The sequence below is a fragment of the Lissotriton vulgaris genome, chromosome 12 (assembly GCF_964263255.1).
Source record: "Lissotriton vulgaris chromosome 12, aLisVul1.2, whole genome shotgun sequence".
NCBI classification, from domain to species: Eukaryota; Metazoa; Chordata; class Amphibia; order Caudata; family Salamandridae; genus Lissotriton; species Lissotriton vulgaris.
This window is the reverse complement of record NC_141700.1, coordinates 718,404,355-718,426,835: the sequence shown is the minus strand read 5'-3', so window position 1 is coordinate 718,426,835 and position 22,481 is coordinate 718,404,355. Positions and strand designations below refer to the sequence as shown.

General features: G+C 47.1%; 1 protein-coding gene across 1 annotated transcript in view; it reads right to left on the bottom strand.

Annotated features, from left to right (window-relative positions):
* LOC147678111 (hydroperoxide isomerase ALOXE3-like) overlaps positions 1-22,481 on the bottom strand; it is a 168,419-nt gene that overhangs the window by 85,993 nt on the left and 59,945 nt on the right. The window contains exon 3 of the mRNA XM_086945970.1: positions 11,909-11,993. Coding sequence (XP_086802096.1) covers positions 11,909-11,993 — 85 coding nt within the window. The remainder of the gene's footprint in view (positions 1-11,908; positions 11,994-22,481) is intronic.

The window sequence follows — 22,481 nt, the reverse complement described above, 5'->3', positions numbered from 1 at the left end:
AGACCAGGATGTACCTGTTGACCATGGGTGTCTTTGGATCCAGGCTCCACAATGTCCATACAACCCCTTTCAAAAGGGGTTCCAACAACTGGAAACGGTTGGAGAGGAGCTCTAACCTTCCTAGCACTCTTTTAAATTGCCTGGCAAGTTTGGCAAGACCTGTAATATCCATCTGACTGCCTTCGCATTTGGGGCCAAAAGATGTGGGTGACAAGCCTGTCAAAAGTCCTGACCCGCCCTAAATGTCCGTCCAAGGGCACATCTTGAGCAAGACCCAGTAGGAAGGTCCTGGAATGCTGGGGTACCTCCAGCACAGGGGCTGACCCAGACTCAGCGACCTTAGGCTTGCTGTACAGGAGACCATTCTTCTGGTAGATCCAATGTCATTCAGACTGATCACCAGCTGTCTGATTTGCAGCCTGCTGCCGCAAACCCTCTAGAGAAGGGCATTTTTTCTGCTCCCTGAAGATTTCTTCCCTGGTGGGACCATCTTCTTGCTGCCAATGGGTCCGCTCAGATAAGTCCCCCAGTTCAGCGACCTGCTCCCCTAGAGGAACCTGGGCATCTCCAAAATATCAGCCTCCTCCCAGACCGTGGGAACTTCAGGGGTGAGTTTCCCACACCCCTGCCCATTCTCTTGGCAGGAACCTTCGCCGCTGTTTCAGGCTCCAGGTCCTTCTGATCCCCCCTTCTGGCCACCATTGACCGAGTGGTCACGCATGCCCACTCTGGCAACCCAAGCATCTCCAAGAGAGACCTGAGCTCAACATCCTTCCAGAAGGACAGCTCAAGGTAGTTACCTAGTAGACAATCTACAAGCATGGTAGAGCTCTAAACCACCTTCAAGGGACCTGAGACCCCCCCTTTCAAAGGGAACCTGTGCCATCATACACTGGCATTCTGGTAGAATGCCCCAGGGACTACTTGCTTCTCAGAGACCAGGTGACACTGGACTGAGGTCACGCTGGCTCCAGTATCTCAGTGAGCCTGAGTTTCCCCAGCTAATGAGGCTGAAGCTTTGGTTTCCCTGAAATGACTGCTCCCTGAGCATGTAGAAAGACAGAAGAGGCATCATTGGAAAGGGAGAATATCACCTTTCCAATGGTACCACTCCCTAGTGAATCCCTGCTTGGGAATTGCCCCAGGAGAGTGATCCCCAAGCAGGGATCCACCCGCTAGGCACCAGGAAGGGGGGAGCTGCCCCTTGGGCAAGGGCCTTTGCTCCCTCCCAAAAAACTAGGGGCAGAAAGCTCACTAGAAAATAGGGATTTTTATGGCAATTTCAATTAGTGGTGGGGGCTGCCTCAAAACGGGCTTGCCAATGCCCCCACCCCCTCAAAAGTACAGTATTTCTGCCCCCAGATGGGGGCTGCGGCCCCCAATCTGACCCCCCAGGGGCCAGAAAGCCAACTGGAAACCAGGGCTTTTGTTTAACTAATGCAAATTAGTGGTGGGGGCTTCCCAATATGAGCATGCCAATGTCCCACCTCCTGCCACAAAAGTACAATCTTTCTGCCCCCCCAGGTGGGGGGAGTAGCACCCAATCTTCCCCCGGGGGGGGGGCAAAAAGCACACTAGACTCCAGGTTTCTTTTCCATATTAATTTAGGGGTGGGGTTGCCCAAGAGTGCATGCCAATGCCCGCACCCCTCCCCCACAAAATCCCAGCCTTTCTAACCCCCCTGGGGGCAGATGTTGCAGTAGCCCCCAATCTGCCCCTCGGGTGGCAGAAAGCACCCTACACGCCAGGGATTATATTTTTTATAGGCCCGGGTTTGGGTCTGTCCAGAATGGGCATGCAAATGCACCCACCTACCCCCATAACAAACACAAAATACTTTCTGCCCACCCAGGAGGCAGATCGGGGCAGTAGCCCCTGATCTGCCCCCCATGGGGGGGGGGGCAGAAATCCCACTAAGCGCCAGCGATTTTTATTTTATATAGGTAGGGATGGGGGCTGCCCAGAATGGGTTTGTCAATGCACCCACTCCAAAAACAAATGCTGCAGTGTTTATGCCCCCATGGGAGGCATATGGGGTAATAGCACCTGTTCTGCCCCCCCGGAGGGCAGAAAGTCCACTAACCACCAGGGATTTTTTATTCTCCAAAGTTCGAGATGGGAGCTGCCCAGAATAGGCATGCCAATGCCCCCCAAAAAAGATGCCACAGTCTTTCTGTCCCTCTCAGGAGGCAGATGGTGCAGTAGCCCCTGATCTACCCCCGGGTGGTAGAGAGCCCACTATGCACCAGGATTATGCTGGCTTTTGTATACATAGGGGTGGGGCTGCTCCCAATGCCCAAACCCCCCCCAAAAGAATAGCCACAGTCTTTCTGCCCTCCTCAGGGGCATACAGGGCAATAGCCCCCTATATCTCTCCTATCCAGGGCGGTAGAAAGGCCACTAGGCACTGATTTATTTTCAGAATGTGTCTACCTGTGGATTTTGGGTTCTGGCGCAGCCGGCACCTAGGAAAACATAGCTAACCTGTATATTTTTGAAAACTAGACAATAAGGGGAATCCATGATGGGGTGACTTGTGTGGCTCTCACTAGGTTCTGTTACCCAGAATCCCTTGCAAACCTCAAACTTAGTTCAAATAAAACAAAATGTCCTCACATTTCTGTGATGGAAAGTTCTGGGATTTGTGTGGATCCATAAAATTCCACCCACCACGTATTCCCCAAAGTCTTCCAAGAAAAATAGTACCTCATTTATGTGGGTAGGCCTAGTGCCCCCGACAGGAAACGGCCCAAAACACAACATGGACACATCACATTTTTACAGTGAAAATGTACCCTTTTTTGCAAAGTGCTTACCTGTAGATTTTGATCCGTAGCTCTGCCAGCACCTAAGGAAACCTAGCAAACCTATATATTTGTGAAAACTAGACACCCAGGGGAACCCAGGATGGGGTGACTTGTCTGGCTCCCACCAGGTTCTGTTATCCAGAATCCCTTTCAAACCTCACACTATGTAAAAAAAACACATTTTCCCCACATTTCTGTGATGGAAAGTTCAGGAATCTGCGTTGGAGCACAAACTTCTATGCACCCCGCATTCTCCAAAGTCTTCCAATACAAATGGTACCTCACTTGAATGGGTCGGTCAAGTACCCACGACTGACAAGGGCCCAAAACGTATTGTGGAGAAATCAAAATTAACTATCACAAAACGACCTGGCTTTCCAAGGGGGCACCTGGGTTTTTGGCCTGGGGCTTAGCAGCCATCTAGGGAAACCTACCAAACCCACACTTTTATGGAAAACTAGACATCCTGGGGAGTCCAGTGAGGTATGGTTTGTGTGGGTCCTCCAAAGATTCCCTACCTCGAATCCCCTGCAAACCTCAGATTTAGCAGAAAAAATCACATTTTCCTAATTTTTCCGTGTGGGAAAGTTGTAGGATCACCGGGCTGACACCAATTTCGTACCACCTAGCATTCCCCTAGGTCTCCTGATAAAATTAGTACCTCACTTGTGTGGGTAGACATAGTGGCTGCAACAGGAAATGGCCCAAATTGTACTGTGGAGTCTTCAAAATAACCTATCATAAAACTACCTGGTTGTGCAGGGGGGGGGGGCTTGTTTCTTTGCCCCGGGGCTCATGGCCATCTTGGGAAACCTACCAAACCCACACATTTCTGAAAACTAGACACCCTGGGGAGTCTAGTGAGGTATGGCTTTTGTGGATCCCTAACATTTTCCTACCTGGAATACCCTGTAAACCTAAAATTTAGCTGAAAAAAAACTTTTACCACATATTTTTATGTGGGATCACTTTGTCGGCACAAATGTCCTACCACGTAGCATTCCCTTTGGTCTACCAAGTAAAATGATACCTCACTTGTGTGGCTGTCCAATGCAGAATCCGCTAAAAATGTATATTGTTTTTATAGGTAGCGCTTAGAATTTTGCGGTGCTATACTTTTAATCCCTATGTTTTTGGCTCTTCCCAGTCACAGGCCTTTGGCCCACCCACACAAGTGAGGTATAATTTTACTCGGGAGAGCAAGAGGAAAGCTGGGTGGTAGGATATGTGTGCTGGCATGGTGATCCCACACAGAAATGTATGGAAAAGTGATGCTTTTCAGCTAAATTTGAGGTTTGCAGGGGATTCTGGGTAGGGAAACGTTGGGTGATCCACGCATGCCATACCTCATGGGACTGCCCAGGGAGTCTAGTTTTCAGAAATGTGTGGGTTTGGTAGGTTTCCCTAGATGGCCGTGAGCCCAGGGCCAAAACCCAGGTGCCCCCCGTAAAACTAGGTCATTTTATGATAGGGAATTTTGAAGTCTCCACAATTGTAATTTTAATTGTCGCTAATTACCAGCAGGTCTCTATGCGCTTTCGGGAGAATTGCCAGAGGTCATGGGCAGATCAAAAAGCCCTACAGTGTTGTAGGTTAGACAGTGATCATTGCTTCCCTAAACAGGAGCGTTTTGAGTTGCTTCCTGAAAGGGAGAAGAGCCGGTTCTTTACGCAGGTGGGCGGGCAGCTGAATCCAGATTTGTGGGAGCAAGACGGAAAAAGCTCTGCCCCCTTTAGAAGTGGTGTTGCATCTAGGGGAGGCCAGGTGGCAGGCTTCAGAGGACCACAGAGTGCAACCCGGAACATAGTTCTTCAGGCGTTCCGTAATATAGGCCGGGGCTTTGCCATAGATTGCTTTATGGGCAATACAAAGGCCTTTAAACTTCACTCTCTGCTTGATAGGCAGCCAGTGGAGTTTGCACAGCAGTGGGGAGGCGTGGGCCCTTTCTCAGCAGCCTAAAAATTAACCTAGCTGCATCGTTAAGTACTACTTGAAGTTTATTGATGAGCTTTTGAGGAAGGCCTATTTACAACGGGTTTCCGTAGTCCAATCTGGAAACAATTGTGGCTTCCACAATCGTTTGCAGGGAAGTAGTTGAAAGGAGGGGGAGAAGTTTCCCTAGCTGTCTTAACAACCCTATACAAGTGCCTACCACAGTGGTGATTTTGTTTGCTATGGAGAGCTCTTGGTCCAGTTTAATACCTAGGCTTTTCACGATGAAGGCTGGATTGGGTGTAACGCCCAGCTCCTAGGGCTAAAAACTATCGCTCCATGGGTTACCTTTTGAGGGGATGACCAGAACTTCAGTTTACTCAGGGTTAATTTTTAATGAGTTTGCAGTCATCCAGTTTATGGTGAATCTGAGAATATTTTGTGCAGCTTCCTAGGAATGGTTTGACATATCAATCAGGAAAATGAGCTGGGTGTCATCTGCATAGTTAAAGACATAACAGTCCATGTGGGCCAGGGCTGTTACCAGGGGCTGTAGGTAGATGTTAAAGAGGAGTGGGATAGTGCAGAGCCCTGGGGGATGCTGCAGGTTAGGGCTACCTATTTGATACCCGTTCCCCTAGCTGAATCCTCTGGGACGCCCCGTTAGAAAGGATTCTAGCCACCGGTATGCTGACCCTTGAAGAGCTAAGGCTGTTAATCGGTCCAGAAGCCGGGTGTGGTTGACCGTATCGAACACTGCTGATGGGTCTAATAGAATCAGGGAGCTCGGTTGTTTTTTGTCAGCTATGGTTCTGAGGTTGTCCAGGAGAGCAAGCATCACCAGTTCAGTGCTGAGGTATGCTCTAAATCTCGCTTGGTGTATCTGGAGTAGTTGGTGTTCCTCCAGAAAAGAGAGAGAGTTTTAAGGAAGTGTTGTTCTACCACTTTCGCTAGGAAGGGGATCTGGGAAATAGGCCTATAGTTCTTAAGACTGGTAGCAGTAGCTCCCAGTTTTTTCAGGAAGGGAATTACTCATGCTTCCTTCAAGTTGGAGACAGAGGTCCGTAGGATTAGGTTATCAAAAGGACAGATGCAAATATAGACTCCAATCAGCTCTATATTTTGTTTTTCAGTACCCAGCCGGGCCTGATGTTTTATTCAAGAATATAAGCAAATTTAAAAGACCATCAGAGAGGTCTAATGCGAACATTGATAGGGTACAAGCCTGTACCTATCCAAAAGTACACTTCAAGAGGATTGAAAGAAAATAGACATGAAAGCAAGGAAAAGAGGGTAAAGAATATCAGGCAAAGAGAACATGGGAGCCAATTGTCCCTTGCATCAGTGGCATATTTGCATGGCAAGTTCAGACAACAAATTCATGTAACAATTTCAACAGGATGGTAAGGTTACAAGGTGTCGACGACGTTTCGATCCCTGGCTCCTAGTAAACTGGGATCATCATCAGGACATAAACAATGTTTTGAGTTTGAGTATAACATGATGGACTTCCACAACTTCGGGAAGCCGGCGGATTGCCATTGAGCACACCGCCCGTTCTTCGCTCGGATCGCGAGTGAAGTAGCACTGTCTACACGTAAAGAAACTTAATCATACGCAGAACCAAGCGGTCTAATTTAATATACGGGCCATTTCCAGCGGAAACCTTCAGTGAGTTAAGGAACTCATGGCCATCATGTTATACTCAGTATAACAGGACTTCGAGGCACCAACCTCCACCCCACAGTCTCTCCAGTATCATAGGAGGCTCTTGAGGATCGTCTGCAGAGAAAAAGCACATACAGGCAAAACATTGTTTATGTCCTGATGATGATCCCAGTTTACTAGGAGCCAGGGATCGAAACGTCGTCGACACCTTGTCAAATTCTGTAACCTTACCATCCTGTTGAAATTGTTACATGAATTTGTTGTCTGAACTTGCCATGCAAATATGCCACTGATGCAAGGGACAATTGGCTCCCATGTTCTCTTTGCCTGATATTCTTTACCCTCTTTTCCTTGCTTTCTTGTCTATTTTCTTTCAATCCTCTTGAAGTGTACTTTTGGATAGGTACAGGCTTGTACCCTATCAATGTTCGCATTAGACCTCTATGATGGTCTTTTAAATTTGCTTATATTCTTGAATAAAACATCAGGCCCGGCTGGGTACTGAAAAACAAAATATAGAGCTGATTGGAGTCTATATTTGCATCTGTCCTTTTGATAACCTAATCCTACGGACCTCTGTTTTTTGTAATAAATGATTGCCCAAGGTCCTTAGGTACTTATTTGGGTCCCCCTTGTTTGTGAAAATATATCCTTCAAGTTGGAGGGCAAGTTATTCAATACTGAGAGAAACTGATTTTCCAGGCCAGGAATAGCCATTCAGAAGATCCACTGGGGACAGGGGTCGGCAGGGGAGCCAGATTTAGTAGAATTAATTAGTTGTGTCAGTGATGTGTGATCCAGTAGTGGGAAGACAGCGAGCTGGTGGCCAGCGAGTGGGGGTACCTGCTGTTGAGCTATAACGTTTTGGTTAATTGGGGTGTTATTGATCTCAACGGTAATGTCTCTGACTTTTTGCAAGAAATAAGACTGGAAGGTATTGCAGTCTAGGGAGGGATCTGTAGTTTTCACTTCAGCTTTTTGACTAAGTTCCTTCAGTATTTCGAAAGTCTCTTTATGCTTATTAGGAGCTGTGGTGATTCTTGCCTCATAGTATTCAGCCTTCCTATCAGTGATAGATTTTTTTAAATAAGGTGATATGGGATTTATAGTTTGCCAGCTGCTCTGGTTCATAAGCGTTCCGCCATTGCCTCTCGGCATGGCAGAGACTTTGCTTTTGTACCCTCAGAGTCTCATTAAACCAGTGTGCTCCCTTCCCTTTGTTTCTCACGCTAATTCCTCTCTCAGGGGCTACTTTGTCTATGGCTAGGCGTAGAGTGAAAGTCGGGGCTTCGCTCTCTTGATCTAGATTTCCTGATTTGATCGTAGGTGTCACAATTCATTTTTTTGGCCCATGCCTGTCAAGGGTACCCACCCACATGAGAGAGGTACAATTTTTATCAGGGGACCTGGGGAAACGCTGGGTGGGGGAAATTTCAATCAATGATAATGATAGCTACAAAATCCTATCATCCTTAAACCCATCTAATAACTTAATTGACCCTCTACCTCCGACTATCGTCAAAGTTATCAAAGCCGTTATTCTCACCTTATGGGCTACGATTGTAAATGCCTCACTACATCAAGGCACCATCTCTGACTGTCTAACAGCAGGACAGTTAATCCTCACTTTAAAAAAATCTATTGCAGATTGGTCCGATCTCAACAACTACCGACCTATCTCAAACATCCCCACCCTGGCGAAACTACTGGAAAAATGTGTCCAGATCCAACTGTGTAACCACAGACAATTTCCAACTCCTTGACTAATGCCAATCGGGCTTCCGTCATGGTCACATCCCTGAATCAGCACTCACGACCATGGTGGATGACACATTAAAAATACTGGATCTAAATGAATCATGCCTTCTGATACTACTTGACTTATCTTCTGCCTTTGACAATGTTAAACATAAAATAGTCTTTTCACCCAACTTGATCAAAGGATGGGTTATCAGGGGTCGTATTGCAATGGCTTAATTCATTCCTCCACAACAGATCCCAAAGAGTCAAGGTGAACCAATTCCTTTCTAAACCTTCTGCGGTCACTCTGGGTGTTCCACAGGGATCTGTCCTCTCACCTATTCTCTTCAATATATTAATGGAACCTCTAGCAGACTCCTTAAAATCTGCTATCATTCATTATTGCATGTATGCAGATGACACACATTTATATCTCAAAATCTCCTCCCCAGATTACATCATATCCCTCAACTCTATTCTACAAAACACGCATCTTTGGCTCACTGACAATCACCTAGAGCTCAACACCACCAAAACGGAATTCCTAATAATCTCACCTCCGAACAATATTTCCAAAATTGATCTCTGGATGAAATATCTTACAGCACTAAATTGTTCTCACATCATTGACTCTGCTAGATCCTTGGGCATTACATTAGACAAACACTTGAATATGCAGGATTACATCAGCACAGTCACCAAAGGAGTGAATTTTCAAATGAGAATTCTATGGAAACTTAAACCTTTCCTCTCGCAGGAGGATCTCAATCATGCGGTTCAAGCTCTTGTGTTGCCCAGACTGGACTATGGTAGTGCCACACTATGCTGCCTACCTAGATACAATTTGGCTCCACTAAGGGCCTCCCTTAATGCGGCTGCCAGACTTGTCTCTGGAACAAAAAGAAACAAGCACATTTCGCTGGCTCTAAAATCCCTGAACTGGCTACCTTATGAGGCAAGAATTCAACTAAAGATAGCATGCATGACGCATAAAACCCAACATTCCAATATCCCCAGATATTTGGCTCAAAACATAGAAAAATCAGGTGGTTACAGATCATCGCGAAGCGGTAACCCCCTGCTGCTGAAACCACAACGTTTCCATAAAAAGAAAACAGGATACAGAGCTTTCTCTGGTGCCGCTCCTAAGATATGGAACTCTCTACCACCGTATGTTTGCCTAATCGCATCTACCGCTTCCTTTAAAAAAGAAGCAAAATCTTTTCTGATGACCAAGTTTTTACCCTAAGCTATCACTTCTGTGTTATATCGATTGTAACCATACCATTGACTCTTGTTATGATGCCAGTCCTTTTCTTCGCTGACTACCTCTGAGAACAAGCATAGTAATTTGGGTATTCTCAAGGCACTTTACTTCTCTGATAACAGGAGTAGTAATTTGTATATTTTCAAGGCACTTTACTTCATTTTAGATGTGAATATGTAAGTTATTTCAATTATACCCTCCCTTCCTGTAAAGCTCTCTGATACTTACTAGGGTCATGTTTGCACTATACAAAACTTTATAAATAAAATAAAATAAATAAATCACTATCCCCCACAGCACCAACCAGGATTCAATACAGTTTCTCGGCATACACACACCTGCAGTAATTGCCTTAACCTGCTAACCTGCTTTCTTTAAGGTGTGTGTTATTTTATATGAAGTTCCCTGAAGGTGAAAGGCCCAAAAAAATAGTTATTGAATCTTGTATCCTTTTTAGCCACATCTTTGACACTTACCCACACTCAGACACAACCCTCATTGCACTCAGGATCAGTTCAGTGCTCTGCTGGAATGACCTGTCCCTAACTGAAGTGCTTCCAGTGACTGCCAGGCTAACCCAGAAAGCAGCTTTCGGATTGGGCTATTGGGACAATGGGCTATAGACAGTGCTTGCAGGGACATTAAGGATTTTAGGAGACCTGGGCCAAACACATTTTGAGGGCCCCCTCTTCCGAACAGCTTTGTATTCATGATCCATTTTCACATCTTTCATGCCCTCTTTACCCAGTGACAGTGCGCCGGCGCACTGGTGCCAATCCTAAATGTGTTTACATCTCATATTCATGTACAAGGAGGTGTTTTTAATATTGTAACAGAGAAGCAGCTTATTAATGTTACTGCAAATAATCTCTGTGACCCCTTCACATTTCTGATATGTAAGGTCCTGTTTTGATCTTAAAGAAACTTATGGATGTTGCATGAAATATAAGCACAACATTTCTCTACAATATCCGTAATTGACTTCCTCACAACTCCTTCATTGAAAATAAACTAAAAGAAAACATTATGTGAAACAATCTGTTAAAGAATTGTTGAACGTCATCATGGCAATACTCTGCCGAACAGAGCTGGCTCTATCTGGGGGCCCCCTGAAATGCAGGGGCCCTGGGCCAGTGCCCACATTGCCCATGCCTTAAAACGCCTCTGGATGGTTGCTGGTTGTAGATGGAGATGCCTGAGGAGTAGGGTCGATGGTGACTGGCCTCGAATTGTCTGACGCAGCGCCTAGAGCAAGCTGAAAAGCACTGGATGGTTTTGTTTAATTATATCTGCAGTTCTTTGCCACACATTAGAGTGGTTGGAGGAGCTGTCACCTGCATAACTAATGTTTGTTAGTCTGGTGCTGCAAACATCAGCACCAAAATCCATTAATGTAACACCAGATGCGTATGAATAAGCCACGTAGTTTTCAAAGATTGCATCAGTGCTGAAACAGCTGTCCTTTAAAACGTTCTATTAGACAGACCTCAACAGGCACCGGGGACAGAGTGGGTCAGAACATTGGTCCGGGCACTAGATTGAAAGTGGCTCCATTTAGTGAATCAGATAGCTAAACAGGGCCCACATTTACAGATGATAGCTGTTTTAAACTTGCAAAGACAGGCTGTACAGATGTTTGCAAGGTATGGGTAACTGCAATCATTGCATTTTCTGCATGCAATTTGTGTGGTAATTAGTTATAAACAACCAACACCGGCCCACCAGACCTTAAAAACAGACCCACAAACAGCCCTCCAAAAAACATAAACACCCCACAAACTGACCTCTCAGATAAGCATTTTAGGCTCCGCCAGATTGCCCTAAAGGCCAGTGTGACCCTGACAGGGGCAATTGCCTCTGCTGTGCCTATCGTGTATATATATGCATGTATCTTTATATCTATGTAGAGGTGCTTAATAGAGCACAAATCTCACTGGGGTGAGTGCTGAACACTGAGGCAAGTGTCAAAGGGTACATTTTGGAAAATTTTCCCAAATAGGAAAAGGGGATTTCGGCACCTAAGTTGTGGTAGTGTGGGGTAAGATCTGCACCATCGCCCTATTATTTTATTTGTAAAAAAGCAGTGCCCCTTAAAAGTTTCTACTAGGGATAGCCCTTCTGAAACTCTATACATATCATTCAGTAGGAACAGTAACAATGCAGGGGGGGCGACTCTCAGAAAAATGAAAGCAAGTGACCAGAGTTCTTGTTGTACAATTAATCAGATCACCCATAGAGGAAACTGTTTAATACCAAAGATTATCACTGTTCACTGAAGAAAGAACCTCCACCACCCCCCAACCGAAAATAAACCTTCCCTTCCATGCTACTGGCTAAATTATAAATTCCTTAGGTTAGTTTGTCTGTGTAAATTTTCATTATTAAAGTGCTGACAGTATAAGGATGTCCTATAAACTACAGGGAGGTAGATTTTAGTTTCTCAGTTGCTAAAGTTTTAGCGCTATATAAGTTCACATAACATAGAATAACTCACTTGTACGTCTCTCGTCTCACTTTCAGCTCATTTTCCCTCTGCTTTAGGAGGAGGGAGTTGTGAACTTCTGCTGAGGCAAGGGTAGCTGCTCAAAAAGGTAAAAAGAAGAGTGATTTTCGGAGAAGTCTTTCATTGAAGAAATGAAAAATATCAAAGCAAAACAAGAACATGCACATGAGTTAGAATGTGATGCCTATCAAATGCAAGAAAGAAGATCTGATTCAGGTGATGTTAACCTGCCCCAGGTAGAGACAAATAGGACTAAGAGGTAACACATTGAAGTTATGGTACATTTCCTTTGCATAAAGTGATCATGCTTAGCTTGGTTACTAGCTTTCTGCCATCTTCCTTGGGAATAAAAACCACAAAGGATACATTTGACTCTGAAAATGTATTCCTCCTTGACCCTCCAAATCTCCATGCAACTACCACTTACAGACTCTTTCTTCTCCATACAAGGACAACAAATTAGTCAGTGGTACCAATCTCCATAAAACAAAAAAGTTTTCCAGTACTTCAAATAGACTGTAACATGGCGTTGACATGAGTTCTGGTCCTAGCACATGGGACTACTGAAATATCAACTTTGCTAGATTCTTTGAACCCTGTTGCCAAGCTACAAATTCAGGTAGTTTACATTATTCATTAACTCCAACAAGTGATGAAACATCAAGCTCTCCTTGAACGTTCTTCCCTGGCTTCCAGATGAATTCTGGTTCAAACCCAAGGTTATCTTGAGTCCATGAATCCATGAAGGGCAAAGACCCAGAATACATGCAGAAACTGGTTGTACACTGTTTTTATCATCCACCCTCCAGATTTGCCAATGACTATTGAAAAGGATGAAACCTAGTGACAGGTCTACAGCAGTGCAGTTACTCTGATTATGGAGCACCATCAACTCAGTGACCAAGACATTTGCTTTTACTAGTTCCAAAGTGGAATATTTAATGACTCTCCAATAGTTGATACTATAGACGAGTTGTAAACTCAGACAGGTGTAACCCTCGCATGTGCCTACTCAGTGGGTCACCCGTCTATACTTACTTGCTGGTCGGCATACTGCATACATTCTCCATATTCTCCATCAATCCTAGTAAATAATGTCAGCCAACAATCTCAGCTCTTAGTGGTGGTCATTGTTGGCCGCAGATTTATTAATATCAATAATGATTATTAATAACAATATTAATCACATACTGGTTGTACAATCTTCATTTGCGAACTCTAACCATCAATCATGCACATCACATTACAGTTTATGACACCTTCCTCTGGTACAGGTGTCTGTCTCTCGTGCACCCATCAGTTCGTAAATGGCACTTGTGTACAACCAGTTCATAATCAGTTTATTGGTGTTCCAGTAGTTGGTTGGCCACACCCCTTTTGGGTGTCATGGAGGGGAGCTTCTTTGCCTGGAGTTAGGTCCCCAGCTCGCTACCATTTGCGCCCTGCCGTCCGGCCGGGTCTGGGCCGCGAGTGCCGTCTCCGTCTTTTCCTCCCCTCCTTTGTGCGGCCACGTCACCCTGCCGTGCGGCATTGAAAAGTGAGTGGCTCTCCTCCTACACACCGCCCACCGGTGTGTTTGGTTAGCCAACGATTGTAGGATTTCCGCCACGCCGCAGGGAGGCTCACGTCTTTCTGCGGCTCCCCCCTTTTGCCCCTTGGTTCGTGGCTACCTACGTTCCCCCCTTTTATCCTCCTTTTTAACGACAACCCGCGAGCGTCATTGCGCACCACAAGTTGCCCCAGAACACCTCCATTCCCTTGTCGGACAGATGCACCCCATCTTGTCCATATAGCTCTGGGCGGCCTGGGTGGATGAGGCCGTGCCGGATTGATTCCAGGCCGTTGGTTGAGCAAAACTTGTGCATGGCGATATTTAACTTGCGCCTTGCGTTATCCACCGCTTTGTTGGAGTCGGCACCCCTCCAATGCCTCCTGCTGATCATCTCCGACCAAACCACTGCCGTGGTCCCCAGCCATGCCGCCGCTTTGGTGATGTCCTTCTGGATGGCTTGGCCCACCGCCTTGCGGCCCAACCGCGTTAGGTCGTTCCCTCCTAGATGTATGATCAGCACATCTGGCAGCCACGCTGAGTCTGCCATGAGGCCGTCCAGGGTCGGTAGCAACTGCTCCCATCTCATGCCGGGCCGTCCGATCCAGCGGATGTATGTCGCCTTGGGTCTGCTTTCCTTGTGGCCCACTCGCCTCCACCAGGACTCCATTCTGGATACGAATGAATGCCCCACGACCCAGACCAGCTGTGGGCGTCCCCCTGTCGAGAGAAAATGCTCCATTAAGGTGGCTTTCTGCGCACCGGGTGTGGACGAGGGAGGGCAAGAAACCCTGCCGTGCGGCATCCCAAGGCGGCTGCTCCCCCCCCCCCCTCACTACCCCTCGCCCCTTTCTGTTTTTTTTTTTTTTTTTTTTTGTTATATGAGATGCGGGCGTATGTAAGACTTGTGGGCCCTGGAGCGCCATCTGCCCACGGCCTGGATCCTGTCCTCTGGCATGCCATACTACGATGCCGAGGTCGCCGCCCCGATCCTGAAGGAGTGCGGGGCAAATGATGTTGCCTGGAGCCCCGCCTTACTGAGGCCCTGGCGCATTACGGCTGTGAACTGGAACCTGCTCAAGTTCCTTCCATCTTGATGTACGAAGAGGGGGCCCTCCCCCGCCGGGCGAGCCGCCATGTATTGAAACAGCCAGCACACTGCGCAGCGCCCCACCTCTGGAATACAATGCAGGCGTATCGTCGTCCCTTTTCGGGCCCTATCAGTTTTGGATTGCCTAAGCGTGAGCTCCACAGCTTTTACCATCGGCTTGATGTCCCTTGCCTGCAAGCAACGCTGCGCCGGGCCTGACCTGTTGGGGGCCACTATTTCGCTTACCCGAAATGCCCCAAAGAAAGCCGTGGTGAACGCGGCCCCGAAGAGTAGCCGCTCATACCTGTCCGCAATGATGCTGGTTAGGGCGCTAAGTAACTGACCCAGCTTGTCGTAATCAATGGGGCGCCTGGCGTCCTTCTTGGTCCCCTCAATTTTTCGCCAGCCTTTCAGGACTGCTTTCAGGTAGACAGTTGCCGTGGGGTCCTCACCTGTGTGGAGCCCGGCAAAGTAGGCAATGGCGGCCAGGTGCGCCTGTGCCCAAGACCTTGTTTTCTTAGCGTCGAATGCCCATTGCACAAATTTCTCCACGGCTGTGCGCACCTTTGCTTTGTCCTCCAGCGACTCTATGCCCCCAATTCTCATTAGTGTCGCCGCGTATTTCTTGTATCTCCTGTGTGCCTCAGAGGTGAGCGAGTGCCCTATTAATCTGGACAAGTCAACCCCCCCAGGTCCCACAGGTATGGTGGAAAGGGGGTCATCACCTCGTCCGCACCGGGTAGAAGTTGTTTGAACCGTGTCATCTGGGACCGGGATAGCGCATCTGCGACCGTGTTCTCCGTCCCCGGCACGTGTCGAGCCTTCAGCTCCAGGTTCCCCTCGAGCTGCAATTTAACCAACTCTCGCATTAGCCTCAACATGCCCGGGCATCTTGCTGCGCCTCTGTTAATGGCCTGCACTACCCCCATGTTATCCGACCATAAGGTGAGCTTCAGGTTCCTTATCTCTTCTTTCCATACAGTCAGAGCCACTACTATTGGGAATAGTTCGAGGAACGTGATGTTTTTTGTGAGCCCCTGCGCATGCCACCTGTCTGGCCACTGGCTGGCACACCATCTGTTCCCCAGGACCGCCCCAAATCCCAGGCTCCCGGCTGCGTCTGTGTATAGGGATAGCTGATCCGCTGTCACCCAACCCTTTTTCCAGATCAGCACACCATTGAAATCCTGCAGGAAGTCGTCCCATACCTGTAGATCCTGCCTTACACCCGTGCTCAGCCGGATGTTGTGGTGTTTGTGGGTAACGCCAGCCGTTAGCGCGGTGAGGCGCCTGGAAAAGACCCTGGCGGGCGGGATGACCCTCGCCGCAAAGTTCAGCCTGCCTACCACCCCTTGGATATCCCTGAGGGTGGCTTTGCGCCGGCCCCGTAGTTTGGCTATTTCTTCCCTGAATTCCTGCACTTTCTCCGGGGGGAGCCTGGCGGTCCCCGCCGTGGAGTCAAGCTCAATGCCCAAGAACGTCAGTCTTGTCGTTGGGCCTGTCGTCTTCTCTTTCGCTAGGGGGACACCGAGTGTTTCGGTCAGGTCCTCGAACGCCGCCAATGTACTGGCGCACGTCGTAGATCCCGCTGGTCCTGTGAACAGGAAATCGTCCAGGTAGTGCAGCTTCCCGCCCCCCTGGTGCCTGTCGTGGAGGGCCCATTCCAGAAAGGTAGCGAATTGCTCAAAATAGGCACAAGATATGGCACATCCCATGGGCATGGCTTTGTCGACGTACATGTCCCCTTCCCATTGGAAGCCCAGCAGGTGGAAGCTGGTCGGATGCACCGGTAATAAGCGAAAGGCAGATTCGATGTCTGCCTTGGCCATGAGGGCCCCCTTTCCTGACGCTTTGACTAGTGCGATCGCGTCATCCACTGACGCGTAACCCACAGAGCATGCTTCCGGGTCGATGCCATCGTTTACGGACCCCCCCTCGGGGTATGACAAGTGGTGTATTAGCCTGAATTGGCCCTTTTCCTTTTTTGGAACCACTCCTAGTGGGGAGATGACTATTCCTTCACGCAGTTCCTGAGGGAGGGGGCCCTCGATTCTACCCAGGCTCTTCTCCTTTTCTATCTTCGCGCTCACCACCCGGGGATGCTGCCTCGCTGACTGTAAGTTATTCGCTCCCGTTAATGGCAGCGGGCCTCGAAACGGGATAGTGAAGCCTTCTTCAAAACCTTCAACCAGCGTCCTGGCGTCTGTTTTGTTTGGATACCTGTTTGCTAAACTGCGCAGCTGTTGTGTATTAATGGGGGACCTAGCCAGCTGGCACTGTTGAATGTCTACTAGTGTCCCGCCCCCACTAGCCTTTGGGCTAGTGCTTCTTGTGTTTCTCTTTCTTTTCGCTCTTTGATTCCCGCTTGGAGCCTTTGCACGCCGCTGCAGCGTGTCTCCCCCCGCAGCTTGAGCATGCATGTTGGAATTTGCACGAGGAGCCCCATGAACAGTCCCCCGCATCGTATCTCCAGCATATTGCCTTGGTCGCGGGGGGGGAGTTGGACCGCCCAGAGGAATGTTTCTGGTAACTTTTGTTCTTCCCCTTATGGGACGAACTCCGAAAGGACTGGTCGTATTTCCCCGTCCAGGCTCTCACCTCTTTGGCCGCGAGCATTTTATGAATAAAACCTGAAACGTCTTCCTCATTCCACTCCATCTCTGGGTGCCTCTGCATCTTTAATCTAAAACCCTTATCGTATTCCAACCATGCGTCCCCGGGGAATTGCCTCTGCGCTGAGTGTATGTTAGCCTCATACAACCATAGGTCAGCTGCGCAATGGGGGAACCTCTCTACTATGATACACGCCTTGATCCTGAACGTGTCTAGCCAATTCTCGAAGTTCCGCTCCTTTCTAGCCCCGCGCCTCTCCCTTTTTTCGTCCTCTCTCCTGTCGCATGTGGTCAGGTCGAGGCCCTCCAGCTGTATTTCTAGGAGCGAGAATATATCTATGAACTCCTTGCGCCATATCCTCTCTTTTACTGCAAGAGGAATAAGGCACGCGAGCCCTGTGGCTTTCGTCGTCAAGGAGGCAGGGCAGGGGGATGGTCTGGCGTACAGGTCACTGCCTAGCCCCCCCGACCCCGGGCTCCCGGACCCAGTATTGTACCCCCACCCGGGTAATGGGGAAACCTGATCACCCTGCGGGGACAAGCCCACCTGCTCCTGCACCCTTGACTGCCGGGCCCACCCTGGATCAATCATATGCCACGTTAAACCCCCTGTCTCATCAGTGCGTTGTTCCCTGGGCCCCGCCGCCCCCTGCCCCGCGCCGTTCAGGAACGTCGGAGCGAGCGATTTCAAGCATTCTTTCACAATGGTACTAATATGCTCACCATTAACTGCTCTGCCGTTCGTCTCACCCTGCTTGCTGTCGTCTGACCTCGGCGGCGGGAGCTTCTGGCGCACTTTCTTTGGGGGATTCCTCTTGGAGGTCTTCTTTCTCGGCGTGGTCTTAGGCTTCTTGGGTGCTGACGGGCCTGCTTCCTCCTCCGCCTGGCCGTCCGGCCTATTCTCCTTTCCTTTGGCCAAATGGGGCTGGAGCCATTCGTCGCCGTGTACCGCCGATATCTCGCGGATTTTCTTCAACACTTCCGCCATGTCTCCTGGCTGATCTTCCGCCATGTTGTCCCTAGGGCCTAGGTCTGGTTTCTGCGGGCTGGTCTGCGCCGCTGGGTCGGAAGGAATTCCGGACCCGCCTTTGAACTTCCTTGCACGTGTGTGTTGTTCGTCTGATGAAGCGGCTCAATGCGCGCTCCGAACTGGACTATTGCTTACCGCGCTGGAGCTTGGCAAGGCCGCCGAGCTCGTCGTCTTTCTCCGTCGCTTCGGATCACTCGGCCTCGGGTTCCCGGGGAGCTGGGTGGAGAACTTGACCGGCGCGCCGCTCTGTGGGGTCGTCCTTCTGCTTTGGCCGTCCTTCGCCGCCTCCTGCCGCAGTCGGTCCTCTTCAAACGATGTCGTTGTCGCGCCGCTCTCCCAGCTCCTTCGAAGACGTTGTGCTTCTGGTGGGGAGCGGCGGTGCTTAAATCCCCTTGAGCCCCCTAAGGGCTTCAGGTGAACCCCCTTTGATTGGGGGGTTCAAAGGTAGCAAGGTTGGCCATTGGTCGCCCCCCATGGGCGCCCAGGTCACAAGGTCACTTCCTGTCGGGGTGGCTGGTGCGCACCCCGTTTCCGCTGGTCCTGGCCGCTTCGGGGCGCCCAGGACCAGTTCCATCCCCCTGTTGGCACCGCGTGGGTTATGGCGCCGGCCCTTGAGCCTCCCCCACCCTGCGGGTGGATGCGGCGGCCTCTGCAAAGACGAGTTGTAAACTCAGACAGGTGTTCCATATTCCCAAGTAAAGCACAAGAACAGAACACCCTTCATTTGACAACTTTAAGGGTTTCCCAAGACACAGTATGTTGTCATTGTTTTGAGGAACATGACATATTTACAACTTCAGAAGTTCTCCTCCCAAGCGTTTTGCCCATGAATTCCCTTTTGAGCAGGTAGTCATTTACTCCCTTTCACAGATTGTTCTGAAAAGGTGATTCCAAATAAATTTTTGGTCTGAAATGACAGGATTCATTTTCCAGTGCAGTTGAATGACTATAAAGCTCACCTGTTCTTCACAGAAAAGTCTGTCAGAAGCAACTGCAGAAAGACAAGAATTTGTGGTGCTAAAGAAGTTTGACCGCTGCAGCCAGTCAGTCAAAGTACTTTATTCGGTTCATAACAAAAACCACAAAAGTATATATGTCAGAAAAAGGGGAAACACGTTCATAATACAATAAAATTAACCATCAGCAACATTACATTAGCCGGGGGAAGAAATATATTACAAGAGCTTTAAAACAAGAGCAATTCATCTCGATTAAAAAACCAGAAATCATTGATTAACAGTTTCCGGGGTATCATCTCGAACTAACTAATTAATTAATTTTTCCCTCAATCTCATGGCTATATTAAAAAAGGTAGCAACATTAAAAATTTCCCACGTGTTGGACAACAGTTGGAGATATAAAAGCGCAGGTTTCACTTGTTTAAACCCTTTGTCCTTTAACAGTGGTACAATAAATTTTTTCCGTAACTCCTTAAAGTGACCACAAAAGAACATAAAATGGATAGTATCCATTATTGAAAAGCCATCACAAGTACATAGTTTCAGGTCTATATCCTTAGTCCAGCATGGACTCCCAGATATGAGTAGATGAATTTTGTTTAATCTAAACTTTGGTAATAGATATCTATGGTTGGCATTATTGACAACTTTCAGATATAATTCTAGGTCATTATCCGATGTTACGACTAACAGGTGGGTTCTCATAGTTGGCTTAGTCAGCTCGGAGCCCTCTCTTTCCATCTCTCTATGTAGTTTAAAATTAGTCTTGACCCATTTTATATCTGCTTTAACCAGTTTAGATGGCTCCTCGAAAAGGTCCGGGCGTCCCAATGATACTTCAGTGTTTCTCACATAACTTAACCATGGTATAGAGTCCCAATGTGCTAGTCTAAGGCAATCCAACAGGATCACGTGGTTTACCTCAACCTCTGGGTTTAACCATACTGTAATCCACTTTAAGAGAGGGGCAATAGCAATTCGGTCTTCTAAATAACCCACCCCACATTCTTGGTGAACAATAAAACCTGAAGTAGATTGTGGTACAGAAATAATAGACTTTAAAAATGTATCCTCTGCCACCTGTAACAGCTTAACATTCTTAAAACCCCATAAATCTGCACCATACATTGCAATAGAAACACATTTAGCGTCGTAAACTTTTAACACTGCTTCTAGTGGTTTTACCCCCAATTTACGAGAAAAACTCAGGACAGTGGAGATGGATCTTACAAAGGCATTTCTCTTCTCGAACAATTGGGGAAGCCAGGTGGATTTTTCATCAAAAACCCCCCCTAGGTATGGAAATTTGGTTACCCTAGATAGCCTATTTTCGTTGCAGTGTAAGGTCATCAACTTCCTATGCCTGCCCTTTGTGCCCACGGCCATGACGTGGGATTTGGTGTAATTAATGCCCAGGTCCAAAGCAGACATAAACTCGTGAAATGAATTTAAGAGACTTTGTAAGCCCACTGGTGTACGCGATATAAGTGCGGCATCATCCGCATATAACAGAGTGGGTAGTGGAAACTTGCCTGCCTTTGGAATATCTTTACAAACTGTTCCCAGGACGCTTGCTAACTCATTGATATATAAGGTAAATAATAATGGGGCACAACCTTGCCTGCAGCCAATCTCAAGTAGTCGTTAGGTGCTGGAAGATTTTCTCTGCTACAACAATCAAACCAAAACTCTTAAAATATATTGTACATGTTTTACATGAATCAAATTCAGCCTTTTCCTTCAGGGTATAGAGTCTTCTTTAAGATTAATCAAATATGGAAACCATTGACAAAGTCTCCAGAGGTAGTGCAGGGCATGATTCTCCATGGCCTTGGTGTAGGACCTGATCTAAGTATAGGGTTTTTCTTTTGAGTTAAATTGGTTTCTTGATATTTAGGAAATCGATACAAATGAATGCAATAGTATGGCTTTAAATGCTGTATAGAACAAAACGAGAAGAATAAAACAATTCATTTATAACCAATGTCCAATAAGTCCTTCATTGGACACTGGTTGCACCCTAACAAACCATCTATTATGATTTCTGGAGTAACTGGACCACACTATCAACTCATGGGGGAGTTGTAACAAGTATTTAAAATCTATGCGCTAGCATTCATATGCAAGTGATGGGCTAAAAGTGATATTGTAGAAGATTGATGTCATGAGTGATGCAATTTGAGAAGTCATCAGTGATGTCACTAACCGTGTAATGAGTGATGTAATAGGTGACATCATCAGCAGAGCATTCCTGGGGAGCGAGTTATAGTTAGCTCACCTAACTATAACAGCCTAATTTTTCTAGTTTTGTGCGAGTGAAATGTCATCCTACCTATAACGTCCCTGTAACTTTAGTTTTTTCCTACGAATTTCTAAGGTTTTTTAAATGCTAGTTCTTAACTATAACGTCTCTGAAACCTGAGTTTCTTTCAGTAAATTTTGAATTTTTTTTTAAATGCTAATTTCTACCTATAACGTTCCTGAAACCTGTGGTTTTTTTCAGTGAATTTCTTTTCTTTTTTCAATGCTAATTTCTAACTATGCCTACATAGGTAGGACGTGTGCAGAAAGAAGAAGAAAGGCACAGAAAGAAGCAAGAGAAGAAAGAGGCAAGAGAGGTGCAGAAAGAGGAAGACAGATCACAGAAAGAAGCAAATGAAATGCAGAAAGAGGCAAGAGAAGTGCAGAAAGAGGAAGAAAGGTGCAGAAAGAAGCAAGAGAAGTGCAGAAAGAAGGAACAGAGATGCAGAAAGAGGCCTACTTCGATTGTACCTTTCCATAGACTCATATAAAATAGCCTAATTACTAATCCTTCTCCCAAGATGTCTTAAACCTCACTTTTCTCTTAAAGATTCACTATTCATTGACTGCTCAGAATGTTAGGCCTACCAAATGTAAAACAGCAATCCTAACCATATCACTTTTGTAAGTCTTACGAAGTTTGGAAAGGTATGCATGCGTTTCTCTGTGCTTTTGCCTAGTGACATGTTACATAAACATAAACATACAAATACTTGAACACCTGTGTTTCAAACAACATACTCTGTAAATGTGTGTACAAGAAAGTGTATGTATTTCTTTTTGCTCATAGTACAGATCACATGGGTTTTCAATAGTATATTTGCTGGGCTCTATAACACCTACCTATGTAAGATATGTCTACCTGTGCAACTGAATGACAGAGAACTGAGACGATTTGGCCATATGTAGGAGAAGCTACCATTTTGTTAAGCTACCATATTCAGATGAAGAACACTTGTGAGAATACATGCACTACAAGTAGACATATACCTCAGTCACAAGAGCACACTGATCTTTAAACTT